General features: G+C 52.0%; 1 protein-coding gene across 2 annotated transcripts in view; it reads left to right on the top strand.

Annotated features, from left to right (window-relative positions):
- The first annotated feature begins 3,188 nt into the window (after positions 1–3,188).
- Positions 3,189–19,776, top strand: part of GALNT16 (polypeptide N-acetylgalactosaminyltransferase 16) — an 89,464-nt gene continuing 72,876 nt past the window's right edge. The window contains exons 1-2 of one of the 2 annotated variants that reach the window (XM_070417611.1): positions 3,189–3,265; positions 3,471–3,760. In XM_070417611.1, coding sequence (XP_070273712.1) covers positions 3,584–3,760 — 177 coding nt within the window. In that variant the 5' untranslated portion in view covers positions 3,189–3,265; positions 3,471–3,583. Of the gene's footprint in view, positions 3,266–3,406; positions 3,761–19,776 lie in introns of those variants that run through there. The other variant, XM_070417619.1, reaches the window with a different exon arrangement.

Genomic DNA, 19,776 nt, shown 5'->3' with positions numbered 1-19,776 from the left:
AGTAAAGCCACAATGGAGAATATATATGCCTAAGGAACTGGAAGCCCAAAATAGTGTAATCGGAGGGATCTTAGAGGTCATCTCTTAGAGCAGTGGTTCTCAACCTTCCTAATGCCGCGACCCTTTAATACAGTTCCTCATGTTGTGGTGACCCCCAACCATAAAATTATTTTCGTTGCTACTTCATAACTGTAATTTTGCTACTGTTATGAATCGTAATGTAAATATCTGATATGCAGGATGTATTTTCATTGTTACAAATTGAACATAATTAAAGCATAGTGATTAATCCCAAAAACAATATGTAATGATATATGTGTTTTCCAATGGTCTTAGGCGACCCCTGTGAAAGGGTCGTTCGACCCCCAAAGGGGTCTCGACCCACAGGTTGAGAACCGCTGTCTTAGAGCCATCCTCCTTTTACAGAGAGGGAAGTGGAGGCCCAGAAGGAGAAGTGGGGTCCCTGCAAACAGCACTTCTGACCTCCCTGCAGCCTGCCCAGTGGCCTCAGAAGCCCTGCACTCGTGCCCAGACACTGGCAGGGAAAGTGGACTGAAACCCAGCCCCACCACTTACCTGCTGTAGGACTTGGCAGTCGAGAGCCTCACGGAGCCTCCGAGTCCTGCCTGCGGGTGTGGGTGTGTGACAGATACTGTGTGTGAGATGCCGCACAGCAGCTGGCACCTGCTATGTGCTCTGTGAAACGCCGCTATTATTATCACGCTTGTTGTTTTTCGAGGTTCAACGAATGTTAGGCAACACTGTCTCTTAGGTGTCGCCTTGATTCTATGGTTCTGCTGGAATCCATCCCTAGGACGGGAGAGGAAGCAGTGCTCACCATCATCTCTGAACACGGAAATCCATATCAGGGACGCCGAGGCTCAGCTCTGTGCCTGTTTGGGATTAGACTCTGGAAGAAAGACCATGGGCTGCAGCTGAGGTAGCAGCTGCTCGTGCCCATCTCTTCCAGTGGCTTGAGGCCCATCACTCAACCTCTGTGTCAAATTTCTGTGGTCACATGAGCATGGGAATTACCTGCTCCCTTGCCCCAGGCCCCAGGAGAGTTGATTGTGTCCATCTAAGGAAGGGTGGGCTGTGAAGTCTAACACCGTCCAGAGAGGCCACGGCTCCTGTGGGGTTTTCTGGTGAGGGTTGCGGGGCGAATGGGGAAGGCTTCTCTTTGGGACAGAGCTACCAGGGAGTGACAATTTGGTGCAGATGTGTAGCATCCTCACCATGGAGCCCTGGGGAGTAAGGGGTGAGACTTGTAGAAATTCCAAATTTTGCCAAATTCCAGCTCCTCCTTCCTTCCCTCTCCTCATAGAGCCCCCCTTCTGGTGCCATCAGACACCCCACCAGCTGATTTCAGCTTGGTATGGTCCAGCTTCACCCCCATGCCTAGGGCTGAGTTTGTAGCCTTTCACTAGGGGTTAATCCGACGAGTTGGGATCCCACATCTTCTCACCTAGTTCTCTCAAGACCAAAAGCGACTGGACATGCATAGACCAGGCTGGGATGAGGGGAGCAGCCAGTGACAACCTGGCTGACGGAAAGCCTGTGTGAAGTGGGGACGGCAGGAGGGCGGTTCCCTTACACTTTCTTGTCTGGAGATGCCTATGGGGCCTGATTCCTAAGGAGCAAGGACTCCCTGGCTCCCCACTGAGGGCATGACCTCTGGGTCTGCCCCATGATTCCTGCATCTATTATTTGCGTGGTTCAGTCCTGAGTGCTGGAGAAACGGGGAAATGAGTGGTGATGATGGGTGTGGCTGGAGTAAGGCATGAGCTGTGACCCCACCGTTTGCCTGATTCCTGAGGCGGCTTCATTTGGCACAGGGGTGGGGAACCTTTTTTCTGCCAAGGGCCATTTGGATAGTTATAACATCCTTCTCAGGCCATACAAACTTATCAGCCTAAAAATAGGCCTGCTATATTTGGTCAAACATTTAATTAACTCATCTCGAATGCCTTGGCAGGGCCAGACCAAATGATTTCTTGGGCCTTATAGGGCCACAGGCTGGACCTTCCCCACCCCTGATTTAGAAGGACCCTTTGTGGGCATTCAGATCAACCACTGCCCAGCAGCACCAGCAGGAAGCAAACTCCCTGGCATTCAAGGGCCTCCTGAGTCCAGACTTGCCAACCTGGCTAATCTCAACTTCCATCAAGACTTTCCCAGCATCCTGGACCCCAGCGACACCAGGCAGCTCTTTGCCTTGAGCCCATCAAATACTTCCCTCCTCAGAACCTTTTCTCTGGCTACTCATGCAGCCCATACCCTGCCCTGCCCTCCTCCTTCCCTGCCTCTTCAGAATTTATTCAAAGATTTATTCACCTTCTGTGAGAAGCCTTCCCTAACCTGGCAATACATTGCATCTTCCTCCGTGATCGCCACTTGGTTTGTTTAGTTAATATGTATTCATTTAGTGTCTGCTCTGTCTTCCAGCTGTGCTGGCCTCCTAGAACCAAGTTAGCCCCCCTGTCTTCTGCCGGAGTGAAAGGAGTTCACGCGGGATTCTCTGTGGCCCCAGGGCTGGGGCAGAATCTCAGGGATTTTTGTGTCTGTTTCTCACCACCGCGTTTTGGACTTTGCCCAAAGTGTCAGATGGAGAGATGGCTTCTACTCTGGGCTCTGCCCACTAATTAGTTAGTCGTCTGGCCCTGGGCGCATCTTCAAGCTTCTCTGGCCTCCCTTCTTCCTGATGGAATGGTGAAAATGACCTCAGGGTTGTCCAGGGGACACTGAGGCAGGATGGAGGGAAGCACCACGAAAGCTGGAAGGTGTGGGTTGGGTGGCCCCCCATTCTCCTCTCACTGGCTGTGCAGCAGCGTCGCGTCTCCTTCCCTCTCTTCGAATGTCAAGTGCACCCGCTTCCCTTCTCTCCTGAGGCGGGTCCCCGGGACGCTTGGACTCCTAGGCCGAAGAGGATTCCGGTGCAAACTTCGAGACTTTCCTCCCGCCCAGTCGCCCCTTCCCAAGGACTCGCCGAACACACCTTAAACCCCGCGCTAGAGCGCAATTCAAGCGCAGCTCGGATCCGCAGCTCCGCAGCGCGGGCCCGGGCGGGGGTCGCGCATCTCCAGCCAGTGACTCAGGGCCGCTCGGCCCGGGGGTGGATGGAGGTAGGCGGGACCGACCAAGGCCGCGCGGGGGCAGCCGCCGGGCGCTCTGTCGCCTAGCGTTGGGAGCCGAGACAGACTCTGGCCCGTCGCCATTCCGCCACGGGCGTCCGACTCGCCGGGCCTTCCTTCGCCGCTTCGCACCGGTAGCGCTGCTCTAGCGGAGCGCAGCGGCCGGGACAGCCGGAGGGGGCTGGAGCGCCGGGCGGGCGCTGCGCGCGAATGAATGGGCGCCCGGGGGGAGCGCGCGCGCGGGGCTGAAGGGCATTAGGACCGTGAGGATCGCTCCGCGCGCCTGTCTCTCCCTATCACCCCCCCAACCCCCACCTCTCTCCTTTTTCTGCTCTGCAGGACTGAGCAGCCGGGCGCGAGCGAAAACAAACAGCTGGGGCTGCGAGCGCCCCCGCCCCGACCCCTAGAGCTCGCCGGCCCGGGCCCCCACTCGGGGCGCCCTCCCGCCCACCATGAGGAAGATCCGCGCCAATGCCATCGCCATCCTGACCGTAGCCTGGATCCTGGGCACTTTCTACTACTTATGGCAGGACAACCGAGCCCACGCCGCATCCTCTGGCGGCCGGGGCGCGCAGAAGGCCGGCGGAAGGCCGGAGCAGCTCCGCGAAGACCGCACCATCCCGCTCATTGTGAGTCCTCTATGTGCGCCCGGGCAGCCGGCTGGTGAGCCGCGGCGCGCGTCCTAGCCCCGCGCGGCTGCCGAAGGCGTGGGGCTGGGCCGGGGGCGGTGTGCCCGCCGCGCCCTGCTGGCTTTGTATATGTTGGAGCATTCCTGCATGTTGTTATGGCAACCTCCACCGGGCCAGCGAGGCCAGGGCGCAAGGATGGAGGGAGGGTGACAGCGGGTGGGGGTTGGGAGAAAGTGCTGCAAGTTTGGTGGGCCCGGCGTGCGCGCGCGACTGGGAACGTGGCGGTTCTCTCGACACTGAGCTGCCGGGCTGGGGCCGGGGGTGGCCGGTGCCTCGCCCGCCCGGGAAGGTGGCTGGACCTTGCGCTCAGCGAGCCGGCGGTGGGAACCGCGCTCGGCTAAGCGCGTAGGTGGCCATGCGCACCGCACACCCTCTCCAACCTCCTGGGGGCCGAGGACGTGGGGGTGGGGGCGTTAGGTGAGGCCGGGTCGCCCTGGGCTGCGTCCGGCTTTGCGTCCGCTTTTTAGCTCGGCTCAACTTGAACCTGCTTCTTCGGCGCGGAGTACTCTCCACTAACACCCCTGGTTCTCTGGGTCGGGGCAAGGTCTCATTCGGTACGCGCCCCTCACCCCATCACGACAGGTGAGCGGGCAGTGTCTGCGCCCGGGCTCGGAGATTCCCTTTCACGAGGTCAGCCTCGAGAGGTCAAGGCGAGCGGGGAAACAAAGGCGGCAGAGACTAGGGCCTCGGCGGAGTTGCGAGGGCCCTGGGCTCCCTGGGGACCTGGGCTGGGGCGTGCGGAGTCGCAGCCGTCCTGCAGGGGGCGTGCCTGCCGGGGCGCGGGGTGACGATCTGTGGCTGGGGCACCTGTTGAGGCGGGATCCGCGGCGCGCTCTGCGGGCTTCGCTCTTCCAACCTTCCAACGGGGGCGGGTGGTGGGCGAGAGCCTTGGGCGACCCTGGGGACCCGCTGCTGGGCGGATGCGGCCTGGCCAGACGAGGACCTGGAGGAGGAAGAGCAAAGTGTGGGGCCGAGGGTGGGGAGTGGAGCAGGGCAGCCATTTCGACGTGCAGAGAGGTGAGCCTGGGGAGGGAGGTGCAGGGTCTGGAGGGCCAAGGCTTGTGTGGAGAATTCGAGATGTTTGTGCAGAGGCAGCTGAGCCCCGAGAATATGGTGTGTGTGTGTGTGGGGGGGGGGGGTCGGTGTGGAAGTGCTCTCATATTCCCATCCTGTTCCAGATTCTGCCTCGTTACCCGCTGGGAAGAAGTAAAGATCGCCTGCAAAGGAACCATATTTCCTGGCTTTGCCTGAGGAGACTTTGGGGTTATCCCCAGCCCCTCCCCCAATTCCCAGACCCCTGCCTGGTTGAACTCTGGGAGTGAGCCCGATTAGGTGGAATGTCCCTTTCTGGGCCGAGGGTCCCTGACTCTAGGACACTGGTTCCAAAGCACGTGTGGATGTTTGGACAGGAAGGCTGATGAGGAAAAGCCTCCTGTGTCAAGACCCCAGAGTGTGGGGATCTGGGTGGACGGACAGACTGGAGTGGAACTAGCCCAACCAGCAGCCGCCCCAGGTCCTGAGGGAGCCCCACGCCAAGGGCTGCCCCCCTCTCTATCCTGAGTCTCAGGGTAGGTGGGCCCAGAGCGGCAGGAGACAGGCAGGCTGGCAGATGTTCTGGCCTCTGTGTGAGGTGATGGGAGGAGGGTCTGAGCTGGAAGAGGAGGAGGAGAGGAGAGAGGAGGGGACACGGAAGGGAAGGGAGCACAGGGAAGCTGCTGCTCAGAGCCCCAGGCTGGGTCTCATCACATTTACCTCGACCTCAGAATCCTGACCTTGCTCTTGAACCTCTCCCTGGCTCCTCCCAGGGCCCTTGGAGATCAGCCCAGAAGGCTGCTCAGACTGAGGCCCCGGGATGGTGAGGAGGGGGGCGGTGGGTGTAGGGGAAGGTACTGCTGGAGGCATGCTGCACTCATTTTGAGGGCGGGCAATTTAAGGTCTTGGGCAGGGGCAGTTCTAGTGAACACCCTCTCTCTCCCCACCCCTGTCCTGCTTCCCCTGGGGTTTTACTTGCTGCCGATTAGAAAAGGGCCACGAACGGGAAGCCAAATTTAAAGTGTGAGGAGCTAGGGAGTCGAGGTGCAGGAAGAGAGGGAGAGTGGAAGTTCCTGGGGAGTGAGTGGCAGAGCCTTCTCGAGCCACACAGGGGCACAGCCAGCTCCCTCCTGTTCTTAAGCTTTAGCCCTGGGTGTCTGTTCCATAGTCATTGGTCCCCAGGCACCCACTGTGTTTGTCACAGCCTTGCCTCGTATCCCTGTCTTCTGAGGTATTTCACTTCAGTGCTATTCCAGTCATCTGCCGCGTCTCCTCATTGAATGTAAGCGATCACGCAGGGACTGTGCGGGAAGCTTCTTGCATCCCCACACGGATGCACACAGCAAGACTGAAGTGCTGGTTTGATGAGTGAAGGAAGCTTTCTGCCCATCTCTGGGAGCAGTCAGTGGTCCTAGCTTCACACCCGTCTCATATTTCATTCGTTCCCAGCTCCAGCCCGACTTAACCAAGGAGAAAGGGGAATGCATATTCAGCCTTTCCTGGAGTTGAACCCTTTGTTTAACTTCAAAGGGGCAGGTGCAGCTGAGGATTGGCTTTCTCCCTGAACTCTGTGGTTCACCTCTCACTAGTCTTGCCATTCCTAAACCCGGCTGGCTCTCTTTAGTTGGGCCAGGACGCTGCGTGGGGATTTTTAGATTCTTAGAGAATGATGTGGCCAGCCCTGCTGACAGGGGATGAGAAAATTCAGACAGGCATCGTCATCTTCACTCCCCTGGGGAATCAGAGAGCTGAGCTGGGAAAGGGAGGGTCTGCAAAGCAGCCAGGCCAGGAGGCAGCTCTGCGTTCACAATGTCTGGGTTATTCCGCAGCCAGCCAAGTTGCTTCTGGACCTAAGAGGCACTTGTTTGGCATCGTGGGGTGTCGGCATGGCAACGATAAGGCCTGGATTTCTCGGAGAGGTCCTGATTTTTAATATTCTGTCCTGCTGTCAGCCCATGTGTCACAGATTTTGATGGGAAAAATTGGTCATGGATTTGGTAAAACTAGAGGGGGATACTGACTGCATCCCTCATTGGCTTCTTAGGCTGTGGCAGGGTTTGTGATTTCTCTATGCTGCACTTCATGGGCAAGGCAGTGGGCTTGGGGACATCCACTTGAGTCCACATGGATGCACGCTGCCACAGGACCTGGACGGCAGCTAAAGCAGGAGGTGAAACAGGCAGGGCCGGCCTTCAGCCTTCAGGCCTCACCGCCGGGAAGAACGTGTGTGATGGGTTTGGGACCCAGGTTTTCCATATAGGAATTCTCTAGCAGGCTAAGGCGGGATGCTCAGGTGTGACATGGAATTTCCCTTTACAGACGTATTTTTAAAAGACATGTTTTCAAGATAGGTGTGCTCATTTGCAACATTTCCTGTTTGTAGCCAGGGAAGTTTTGGGCAAGAGATTTTCTAAACTGGAGTTTCTTGTCCTCCAATTGAGATACTGCTGAGTGACCCTGGACAAAATACTTACCAACTCTGGACCTTGGTTATTCTGTGTGTGAAATGGTTTCTGAGATGTGTTGACCTTTAGATACGCGTATTCAGTTCTAGAAGTGGATAAATAGCCTTCAGGGAGTTCTCCCAAAGGGTCCTGTGAGGTTTCTGGCTTGTGGAGGGACGCCTCCTGTCAGGAGAAGGTCCTGTGGTGACCCCCAGGCCTCGCGGGGATCCCTCCTTACCTCGCAGGAAAGAATGGCTTCCCGGCGCTGTCCTCTGAGAGCAGAGGCTTCAATCAGATCTGTCTGGGTTTATATTTTATTTATAACGTGCGAATTTCTGAACTGTGGGAATATGATTTGCTTAAATGACAGAAAGTGATTTTACATTAAATTTATCTAGGTGCTGCACACGGTAAAGGGAGTGGGGCGGGAGAAGCACAAACACTCCTTTTGCCAAATGTTCAGATCGAAAGGGCCTGGTTTCCCGTCCTGGGGTCCCGTCGAGACCTGCTCGTGGGCCTTAGGGACAGCACAGAGTCACCAAAGCTGGTAAGGGCCCTGGAGCCTGAGTCACCTCCCTGGGAGGCCCTGAGGAGCCCAAGGGCACGGGATTAGTTGTAGGGCGCTGCTCATTCCGGTCCCTTATTTTTGTGCCTTAACAGGGATTACCCCTGGCTGCTCCCAGGGCCTTGGGCCTGGCTTTCTTCTCTGGTGGCTGTTTGTTGGCTCTTCGAGTGGAGCTCTGGAAGTGCCATTTAGGTCCATGTAGAGGGGCACTGAGAGGCCAGGCTGGGCTGAGTTCCCGGCGTCACTGTCTTGCTGTAATGGAGGAAACCGCCCTGGGGTGAGAGGTGAGCCTGGAGCCATGCAGTTCATTACAGTGAGAAGATGGAAGCTTTATCCCCATCTGCGTCTTGAGACCTGAGACACCTTCCCGCTGAACAGCAGGGCAAAGACACAAGAGAGCTAAACAGACAGGCGACCCAAGACTTCTCAAAGCGAGCAGGGAGCAGAGCTTTCAGACGAGAGTCGATGATGGTTACGCTGGGCAGTAATTCAGTCCACCAAACCGGACACTGTGCTTGAAGCAGTTATAGATGGTGTAGAGCTAGCATGTCAAACTCAAAGGCTAACATGGGCCAAATAAACGAGGCACGCGGCCCATGGGCTGTGAGTTTGACATGCTTGGTGTAGAGCCTGCTCTGGAAACAAGTGGCTTAGTCTCTCTCTAAGTGCTTGTGGTCTTGGCTCTGCACCCACCCAGCCTCTGTAATCGCTGTTACCTCTATATTACATTTATGGTGGCTGATTCATTGGTCGCTGTGGTAGGTGCTTTACAAGCTTTGAATGCCCTCAACAACTTGTGAGGAAGGTGCCATTTATCTGATCCAGTTAACATGCTCGGAAAGTGAGGCTTACAGAGATTCATGACCTGGCAGCTAGTGCGTGCCTCTGACACCCAGCATTTCTGCCTCTGACGGCCATGCGTGTGTCTCGTTTCCCCTGAGGCATCTTCAGGGCAAGATCCAAGTCTGATGCATCAACACGTCTTTCCTGGAGCAATGAGAGCAGCCCCTGCTCTGTATTCACTCCATAAACATTTGTTGGGGGAAAAACACAAAACCATATAGAATGAAATGTTAGCCGTAGTAAAGTAGGATTATGGGTAATTCCCCTTCCATCTTTTGGCTCTTCCCAACATTTCCTATAATAAACACCTATTAATGTTATAATGATAAAGGCATGAAGATAATTATTTTTGTTGTTGTTAATCCTCTCCCAAGGATACTTTCTCCATTGATTTTTAGAGAGAGTGAAAGGGAGGGGGTGAGCCACACAGAGAGAAGCATCGATGTGAGAGACACATTGATGGGTTGCCTCCTGCACATGCCCCCTGACCGGGGCCAGGCATCAAGCCTGCAACCGAGGTACGTGCCCTTGACTGGAATCAAACCTGGGACCCTTCCGTCCGAGGGCCAATGCTCTATCCACCGAGCCAAACAGGCTAGGGCTGAAGGTTATTATTTTTAAAACTGTTTGAAGACTGAATAAAATCATTCTTGATTCCTCAAGTAAAGGGTACACTTCTTAACTGTGTTTCTCATTTCTGAATCCCCCATCAATGCTTCACATTTAGCCAACAGAAAAGGCAGGAGACTTCTTTGAATGATTCTGTAGGGTTCCAAGGAACAGAACTGGGGTCAGTGAGTGAAAGCTGCAGCGAGAGAGATTTCCTTTCACCAGAAGGAGAACTTTCTCCCTGAGCCCGTCCATCATCGAACAGCCCAAAGGCCGACCAGGGTTTCTCTTCACACTCCCTGTCAGCAGTCAGCGCCTCCTCCCCACAGCAGTGGGAGGAGGAGGAAAAGGCTCCTTGTCTGCACTGTCCCCTGAGATGTCAGCAGCTCTGGAACAGTTTGAAATAGTGTCCAATTATTGCACCACATGAGACCTGGCGCCCTGGGATGCAGGGCTGGCCGAACGCACAGAGGCCAGGGCGGAGGGTTGACTAAAAGAAACCCCTCGCTGCTGCTGTGCTGTCCCTCCCTGCTTCTTTGGAGCTGCCAAGTGGGGAAGGAGAGGGGCCAAGGCTGGTCAGAGGCAAAGCTGCAAAGTAGGAAGTGCTGGTCCTTAGCATCTTCCCTGCTGCTGGGCACAGAGGCCCCCAGAGGTTTTCCTGCCCCTCTGAGGCCCTTTGAGTCCTACATTGCCATAGCCCCTTCTTTTATTTCCCTCCCTTAACCTGGGGAGCGTTTACAGGTAGCCTGTCCTACCTTCCAGGGCCCTGCCCATTGCGTGTCAGGGCAATGCCGGGTCGCATGTACCTGAGCTGGGTGTTTATGGAGGAAAAGAAAAGAAAGCAGTAGAAGGGGACAGGAAGATGGCCGAGAAAGGCCTCTCCGATAAGATGGTGTTTGAGCCGCGGCTGAATGGAAAGAGTGAGCCCTGCAGGCATTTAGGGAGAGAGTGTGCCAGGTAGCCAAAGCCTAGGGCACATCGCTGCAGGGCGTGTGCTTGGTGCACTTGGCTGGGACAGCGTAAGCCAGGGTAAAAGTGGCCCAAGTGGAAGGCCTCACAGGCTGAGGTAAAGACGGTCTCAGAAACATGTCCCTGAGTCATCAGGAAGTGATAAATCACATTCTGTGTATGGGCTGGGTACACCCGGGACCTATGTCATTCAGCTCAGAAAATTTTCCAGCAGCATGGTCAAAAGTGTCGGCCCTTAAACAGGTAAACCTAAGTTCTTTGAGAAATGTTCCATGGCCGAACACTTCATTTCTTTATAATGTGAGATCAATGCGGTACTTGTGTGCGTGCGTGTGTGCGCGTGCGTGTGTGTGTGTGTGTGCATGTGTGTGTGTGTGTGTGTGTGAGTGTGAAGTTGGTGTGGGGGCATGGCGGGTGCTGGTGCCTGAAGAGATTTAAAAATCAAAAGTTAATGGCCTTCTTGTTGACATTTTGGAGAGGTATGGATGGGGAGGGCTCTGCCCCTAGAGCAGTGGTTCTCAACCTTCTGGCCCTTTAAATACAGTTCCTCATGTTGTGACCCAACCATAAAATTATTTTCGTTGCTACTTCATAACTGTAATGTTGCTACTGTTATGAATCGTCATGTAAATATCTGATATGCAGGATGGTCTTAGGCGACCCCTGTGAAAGGGTCGTTCGACCGCCAAAGGGGTCGCGACCCACAGGTTGAGAACTGCTGCCCTAGAGGGAGAGATCTGTGTGGGATGGAGAGCTCCTCTGTGCGGTGGTACCCGATCCAGCTGCCCTGTGCTTCCCGGCTGGCTCATCGTGTTCTCAGGTGCATTTGGGACTCTGGAGGGGATGTTTCCTGGCCATGCAGTAACCTGGAATTCTTGCCCTTTCCTGCTGCAGGTTCCTCTTCTGCACACACAGAACCTTGAAGGCGGAAGTGTCCAGGCCTTCCCTCGGGCACAGAGGTGGGCACCCAGGCCTGGCAGGATCAAGGACCCCACACAGCTTTCCTCAGGCAGGCAGTGGGTGAAAGGGCTGCTGTCAGGAAGATGGCTCTGCCAGGCCTGTCTGAGGCTGTGTCCACAGACGTTCAGGTGGCTTCCCCGGTGCCCTGGTGACTGGTATGATATGGCTTCATGGGTCCCCGGCTGAGGCGGGTGCTCTATTTTAGTGGTTCAGGTCATACTAGTACACACTCAGTCTCAGACTCCTGTCGGTCACGCCCCTTTAGGTGTGCTTTTCAGAGTTCAGATTTTCATCCCTTATCTTCTCACAGCAGCTCTGGTTTTTTGGCTTCTTTCAATAAACAGCGTCTGACATTTGAAGGTGTTTCATTTCCAGGGAATCTGGCCTGGGAGTGCCACAGCCAGAGGAGACCTTCCAAAGGTGCCAAATCTGTGGTCAGTTCTGGGAGGTTAGCTTCTAGTGCCTCAGACGTCTGGGACCAGGTTTTTCATTGAAAGCCATCTTTTCCCCTCCCTGTGAAATCTCTCACTGGGATGAGTGTTTTGGGGGGGACTGTGGGAGGCTGGAACAGTATCCCAGTGTTTGAGGTAGAGCCCAGCCAGAGGCTCAGGAGAAAGAACATGTGATCCATGAGTGATGTCTGCGGTGGTGTTGGTGCCTTGAAGGAGTGAGGCGTCAGGAGTGAACCACAGCCCTGACCTAGTTCACCAGCCCCAGAGACCAGAGGAAGAAAGGGAACCAAGGGACAGAGCAGACACACTGCAGGGACCGGAGAAGGTGATGGAGGACCTTTTGGAGGGAAAGCCAAAAGGGATTCGGCTGGTAGAGAGTAGAAGCTGCCCATGCTGATGCTTTAGTACAGCCTTGGTGCCACCTTGGGGGCATGAAATGGTAAGGGCCCTCTTTCCAAACACCAAAAGGAAATGGCTCCTCTTGGATGCACCCCATGGTTGCCAACCCTGGTTTTTGTTTTGTTTTGGTTTGCATAGCAGAGAAGATAGCATCACCTACACAGCTCTTCCAATAAGTCAGGGCCTTGGGGCTGGGGCTTGGAGCCAGGTGGGGTGGGCGAGCCTGAGAACTGCAGAGCTGAGAGCCAGTGTTGGTGCAGTGCTGTGGGCAAGCCAAGCAGAGAGAGTAAGAAAGGGCCTGGTCAGAGAGTGAAGCCAGCTGTGGGACGACAGGCCTGAGCAGGAGTGTTCAGAGGAGCCAGACCATCGTTTCCCTGAGCATAGGCACAGGGGCTCTGATGGGAGGTCAGCATCTGGCACGGGTAGGCAGAGCCCCGCATGGTCCCGACCTGTGGTGGCCCTGACAGTAGTCACCATCCACATGTGCCCACTGAGCACTTGAACTGTGGCTAGTGCAACAGGAGGAACTGAAATTTTCATTTAATTTAAGTTTAATTGATTTAAATTAAACACAGACACTCATCTCAGTTCTTGGAAAACTTTTAGGAGTGTTTAGAAGAACTTCAATATGTGAAATCTATATTTCCAAATGTAAATTTATGACATCTCAATACAGATAAAATATTTTTTATGAAAATTTAGTATTTAAATTGAAATGAGCTGTAAGTGTAAAATACACTCTGGATTTCAAAGACAATATATATATAAAAAAAAGAATTAAAATACCTCATTTTAAAAAAATACTGAGTATTGTTGAAATGATAATATTTAAACATATTGGGCTAAATAAATAAACTATTATTAAAATTAATATTATCTATTTCTTTTTACTTTTTAAATATGTCTAGTAGAGCCCAAACCGGTTTGGCTCAGTGGATAGAGCGTCGGCCTGTGGACTCAAGGGTCCCGGGTTCGATTCCGGTCAAGGGCATGTACCTTGGTTGCGGGCACATCCCCAGTGGGGGGTGTGCAGGAGGCAGCTGATCGATGTTTCTAACTCTCTATCCCTCTCCCTTCCTCTCTGTGAAAAATCAATAAAATATATTTTTAAAAAAATAAATATGTCTAGTAGAAAAATATTAATTATATATGTGGCTTGCATTGTATTTCCATTGGCCAGCTCTTGTCTCACCTGTGTTCACAGCCATTCTCTAAAGTGCTCAGAGGTGCCCTAGCCAATTTGGCTCAGTGTATAGAGCATCGGCCTACAGACTGAAGGGTCCCAGGTTCGATTCCGGTCAAGGATGTGTGCCTGGGTTATGGGCTTGATCCCCATGGGGGTCGTGCAGGAGGCAACTGGTCAGTGATTCTCTCTCATCATTGATGTTTCTATCTTTCACTCTCCCTTCCTCTCTGAAATTAATAAAAATGCATGTATATTTAAAAAAAAAGTGCTCAGAAATTTCAGTGGAAAGTTATTTATAAAGAATGTGGCTGCGTTCCAGGTTTACCTTGAGTTCAGGATAGTTCTTGGTCCATCCGCTGCTGAGTTCCTAATTCACTAGCATCTATGGCTGGGGTGGGGAACCTTTTTTCTGCCAAGGGCCAGTTGGATATTTATAACATAATTCACAGCCCATACAAAATTATCAACTTAAAAATTAGCCTGCAATATTTGGTCAAACATTTAGTTAACTCACCCCTAATGCCTTGGCAGGGCCGGACCAAATGACTTCTCTGGCCTTATACAGCCCGCAGGCCGGACATTCCCCACCCCTGATCTACGGGCACGGGGCACCTCTCAGCATGGGCCCTTGTCCGAACACCATCATTATAACCCAGGTCAATGTTTTCTGTAGTGTCCTCTCTTTCTAAAATCCCTCCTAAGCTCTGGCTGTGATGACAGTGGGTTTTGGAGGAGGGGTAAGGGCAGTGGAGACCGGAAGCCTTTCACTCCCTTGGAAAGGAGAGAGATTAGTTCCAGTCCGTTGCTTTTGGTGTTTCATCTTTGTCCTGTTAAAGCCAGAATGACAAATAGGCCTCAGCTCTCCTGCCAACTCAGAACCTGTGGAAGTGGCAGTCGGGAGCGCGGTGGCAGAAGGCTTCTGCATCCAGACTGAATGGGAAAGAGGCGATTGACTAGCCATGTCTGCAAAGGGCAAGGAAGGGGCCCGTAGAACGTGTGCTTTGTATTTGCGGATCCTGCATTGATGACGTTGTCTTCTTTGAGTGATTTTGCTCTACCTGATATGCTTTAAGATGTTTGCCAATTTGAAGAAGTTGGGACGAGACTTGCATTGAATCAGCAGATGTGCAGTGGGGAAAGTGGTCACCTCCATGGGTCGGAACCCTAGCTAAGGGGATGTGACAAGAGCTTTAAAACACCATGTAGACATTGCGTAATGTTTTACTTACTCGGTGGAGGTGAGTTAGCTGGTTCTGGGCCGGGACCAGCCCATTGGTGACAGAGGAGGTGGTTAGAGCTGAAATCCAAGGAGAAGGATAGAAACCTGGAGGATCTGGGGAAAGAGAAAAGGTTTGGCTTTTTTTCTTTTCTTTCCCTCATCTTACCTCCCTTGAAATTGGCCTCTGTAAATTTGAGAACATTTCCTGCTTCTTGGTGCCACATGTCTGATTATGGCTTTGTTCAAGGGATGCAGCATGAGATAGTGGTTATAGGCACAGCGGCTGGAGCCAGAGCGTCAGGGTTTGTTGTTTTTTTTTTTTTATATATATATATATATATAGAGAGAGAGAGAGAGAGATATTAAATTCATCTGTAAACAAAATTTGTTCTGTGTCAGAGACCTAGTGTTGTATGTTTGGGGAATGGTTCACTGAAATAGATGTATGAACTACAAAATGCACAGGCAGCCCTGGCTGGTTTGGCTCAGTGGATAGAGTGTAGGCCTGTGGACTGAAGGGTCTCAGGTTTGATTTTGGTCAAGGGCACACACCTAGGTTGCAGGCTTGATCCCCTACATTGCAGGTTCCATCCTTGGCCCTGGTTGGGGTGCATTCAGGAGGCAACCAATCAATGTGTCTCTCTCATCATTGATATTTCTATCTCTCTCCCTCTTCCTTCCTCTCTGAAATCAATAAAAATATATTTAAAAAGAATGCACAGGCAGGCCATCCAATAAATTAGTGTTATATATTCGAGATAATTTGTGTTGTTTAATGTACTTTCTAGCAAATAAAATAGTTCATATTTCTTATTAATACCATAAGCAGCACCTCTATTTTATGTTAAGCTTAAGCATAGATAGGATGGGTCCTCAGATAGCTAGATTGGTGGGAGCATCATTAACTCTACCAGCAGATAGTCTGAATAGACATTTTTCCAAAGAAAACACCAGAGCGTCAGGGTTTGTGTTCCAGCTCTGCCACTTACTAGCAAGTTATTTAAGCATTCTGTGCCTCGGTTTTCTTACCTGTAAAATGGAGATACTAAGAGTTCCCATTTCAGATGGTTGCTATGAAGATTAAATGAATTAACTCACATAAAATATTTAGAATAGCGTCTAACACATAGGGCGATACTAGCATTCATACACAAGTTAGTAATAACAACACAACTTGTCATTGGCTCGAAGCCTATCTGACAAAACATTAACTTGTATATTACTAATTTAATGCTGCATCACAAATCAATAGTGGATTAAATCAACAGTAATCATCTCTTCTCTCTCGTTGTGTCTGTGGGTCAGGTATTTGGGAGTGGCTTGGCTGGGTGGTCCTGGCTCAGGGTTTCTCAATGAGGTAACAGTCAGATGTCGCTGGGGCTACACTCATGGAAAGGATCGAAGGTGGCCGTTTCACCTGGCTGGCAAGCTGGTGCTGGCGGTTGGCAGGAGGCCACAGTTCTTCTCCACAGGGGCCTCTCTGCAGCCCTGCTTGAGTGTCTTCATGCCGAGGCGGCTGGCTTCCCCAGCACAAGCACCCCTGGAGGCCAAGGCAGGTTCTGCAAAGCCTTCTTGACCTAATCTGGGAAGTCACATTAGCAAAGGGGTGATGTGGTCTCATTACAATGTGAGAGACCGCTGTGACTGCGGGTTTGAGAAGAGACAGAAGAGCAAAGGCAGAGCCCTTTTTGGTTGCCTGGTTAGTGCCAGTTGTGTGTCATCTACTTTTCCTTGCAGCTGTCACAGCTGGCTTGTGACCTGGGTATTGCTACCTTCACTTTACAGACAAGGGGCCTGACTCAGGAGGGCAGGTCACCTGCCAACAGAGCTAGGGTTCAACCAGGCTTGTCTGGCCTCAGAGTCTGCAGAGAGCCAACTTCTCGGGATGCCCACCACCTGTTGGCTTGGCTTATGGGGGGAAAACAGACTTTGTGAAGGATCTTAATTTCCTCATTTCTTGAATTTGGGATGGAAAACCTAAAAAAGCCAAAGAAGTATTCACAGGTTGGACAAAGCAGTGGAGTGGGGCAGGAGCTGGCGGCGGGGGGGGGGGGGGGGGGGGGGGGGGGGGGGGGGATGATCCAGGGGCTGGAGTGGGGTTTGGAGGGTTTTATGGACTAGAAGGACATGGTCTGGGCAGAGTCCCTGCAATTGGTTTAAGTTCCTCAGATTAGCAGAACCTCTGAGGTCGGGGGAATCCTTGGCATTACCCGAGCTCCAGACAAAGGATTCAGGCCCACCCACCTGGGCTGGAATACCTTGCAGTTATAAAATAAATGAACTAGATCAATATATATCAGCATGGATGGAGCTTAAAAACATGATGTTAGAGGGGGGAAAACCCCTGAGTGCAGATAATTTAGTATCATACATTTATGCAAATTGGAATAATACAAAACAATTGTGTCTCTTGTTCCTGGATGGGTGTGTGTGTGTGTGTGTGTGTGTGTGTGTGTGTGTGTATCTTAAAGTATAACAATGGACCAAAGAGGATGCACAGCACACTCAGGGCAGCGAGTGTTGCTGGAGAGAGACAGGGAGGGGACCAACAGGGAGTCTGACTTTATTTGTAACGCTTATTTCAGTTGTGTTCTTAAAGGAGAGGCTTGACGCTAATCTGACAAAATGTTAAACTGTGAATTCTGGTGGCAGACCAGGTGATTCTTAGTCTTTGTACTTTGGGGAATTAAAAAATATCTTAAATCTAAAACCATTTTAAAAGGAAAGAAAGAGCTGGTACCTCAAGGCTGCTGGGTGTCAGTTGCATGAAGATGGAGAATGAGGGTAGTGGAGGACCGGAGGCGAGACTCCTGCTCCCCCAGCCCTAGAGCCTGTCCCCAATGCGGCACTGTGTTCATTTCCCTGGAGGACAGTAAAGCAATTCTCGGCGCTCAGATATGGAGATGGGAAACCCATTTCAGCTCCATACCTTGTGAGGTTTGCAATCTCTCTCTCAAAGCTCCCCGTTGAATCCCTGGAGCAGGAGGGAGGGAGAGGACAGGAGGAAAAGCGGGCACCTCCAAAGCCCGTGGACCCCAGTGCTCTGTGTGTGTACCCTCCCCACTTTCCCATGCTCTGCGCTCAGCGGTGGAAGTCCATCTTCTCTGTCCCAGCGGGGCTATGTGGTCATGCCACCAGCCTGGCCCTTCCTCCTCGTGACCCGGCACATGCCCACATGACCCAGGAGCCATGGCTTGCTCAAACACATTGGCATCGCTGTCTCTTCTCCCAGGACACAGGCCTGTGGCATTTCTGATATTTCACAGTCCCCTATCACTGCAGGCACAGTCCTCTGCCCCAGCTTGGGGGCGTGGGGGAGGAGCTGAGCTGTCCCCAGGGCCTGTCTAAACCCCAAGACATCATGATGATTATTAGAGAAATGCTAAATTCTGAAATGGCTTCTGCTGGTGAGTACTTGCATACCAAGACCACTTCAAAGACCAAGTGTTAGGACTCTTAATTTTCATAAGTTACCTGATGGGGTTTTCCCCAAAAGACCTCTGAGAGTCATCAGAATTAGCAATGATTATTTTTTTTTCTTTACATGCAGACAACTCAAGCTGCATAGTCAGGTTCCATACCCTTAGAGGAGGGGCTTGGAACCTGGGGTCACCCTGGTCTTCTAAAGGCAACCCTTGTGCAGTCCCCTTGCACACTGCTGCTTGGGCACGGTGGTGTGTGTTGGAGTCAGCCAGACCTGGGTTTGAATCCCCCACTTTACTGATCTCATATTGTTCCCTCCATTCACTGTGCTCCAGCCACACTGACCTCCTGTCTTCCCTTCAGCACATCAAGTTGCCCTGCCTCGGGCCCTTTGTACAGGTCGTCCCTTCTGCCCAGACCCCCTCACCCCCATTCCCGCACCGGAGCTGACCGTGCTGGCTCTTCTCTCCATACCTCTCTCCAGCCTTCCCCACACTTATCATTCCTGGAAATGGTTTTGTTAATGTGTTCACTGCTCTCCACCTCACCCCGCCACTAGAATGCACAGCCCACGTGAGGAAGGACTGTGTGTGCTACTCACTTCTGTGCCACCAGAGCAGGGGCTGCCCTTAGACACCTGTAAATACGTGTAGGGGCAGGTGACCTGACCGCTAAGCTCTCTGAGCCCGTGTTTCTTCATCTGTACAATGGGCATAACTAGTCACGAGGCTCATGTTAAAAAGATTTTTTTCCTTTTAATATGTAGCATTTCTTTGTCTTTAATATGGGGCATTTCTAAATCTAAAACAATTTTAAAAGGAAAGAAAGAGCTGGTGCCTCAGGGTACATGGATTGTGGCACAGAGCAGGCACGTCGCAAATGATGGATGGCTAATGCCATTCACTCGGTTCCTAGAGAGTAAAGAACATGTCTGTCTTGTTGACACCTGATGAGCCTGGCACCTAATGGGCACCTAATGGGCACGAATTAAATCTTGAATGAACTGGAGGGAGGTTGACCATTATTAGTATGGCCGCTGTATCACCCATGTCTTGGTTGCCAGGTTGCTAATGTATTTGCCAGTTTCATATTTGGCCTCCTACAGGTCCTGATTTCTGGGCTCAGGTGGGTGAGGAGCTTGGTATAATATGCCAGGAAGCTTTTCCAGGAAAGATAGGATGGTGGTCGTCACGGGAGTTAAGACCATGGACTCAGGAGTCTAAATGTTGGGTTCAAATATAGCTCCACTACTTACGAGCCGTGTGGCTGTGGGCAAGTTATTTAACTTTTCTGTGCCTCAGTACCCACATCACAGGGTAGATACAAGGGTTTGATTATTTACTAAAAGTGGTTTCTTAGAATGGGGCCTGGCACTTAGTAAGTGCTACCTTAATTATGTACTCTGGTTTCTCAGCTTCCCTGTGTGGTGTCCTCATTCATTTAAAATATATTCATTAGCCGAAACCGGTTTGGCTCAGTGGATAGAGCGTCGGCCTGCGGACTGAAGGGTCCCAGGTTCGATTCCGGTCAAGGGCATGTACCTGGGTTGCGGGCACATCCCCAGTGGGAGATGTGCGGAAGGCAGCTGATCGATGTTTCTCTCTCATCGATGTTTCTAGCTCTCTGTCTCTCTTCCTTCCTCTCTGTAAAATATTTTTTAAAAAAAAGAAAAAAGAAAAAAAAATAAGATGACAGCCCTGGCCAGGTGGCTCAGTTGGTTGGAGTGTCGTTCCGTACACTGAGAAGTTGTGGGTTCCATTACCGGTCAGAGCACATACTCAGGTTGCGGGTTCAATCCCTGGTCTGGGCCCATGGGAGGCAACCAATTAATCTCTCTCTCTCTCTCTCTCTCTCT

The sequence above is a fragment of the Myotis yumanensis genome, unplaced genomic scaffold (genome assembly GCF_028538775.1).
Source record: "Myotis yumanensis isolate MYYU_CA2020_CCGP unplaced genomic scaffold, mMyoYum1.0.hap1 SCAF_1, whole genome shotgun sequence".
Lineage (NCBI taxonomy): Eukaryota > Metazoa > Chordata > Mammalia > Chiroptera > Vespertilionidae > Myotis > Myotis yumanensis.
The sequence above is the reverse complement of the archived record's forward strand: the minus strand, read 5'-3'. Positions and strand labels throughout refer to the sequence as shown.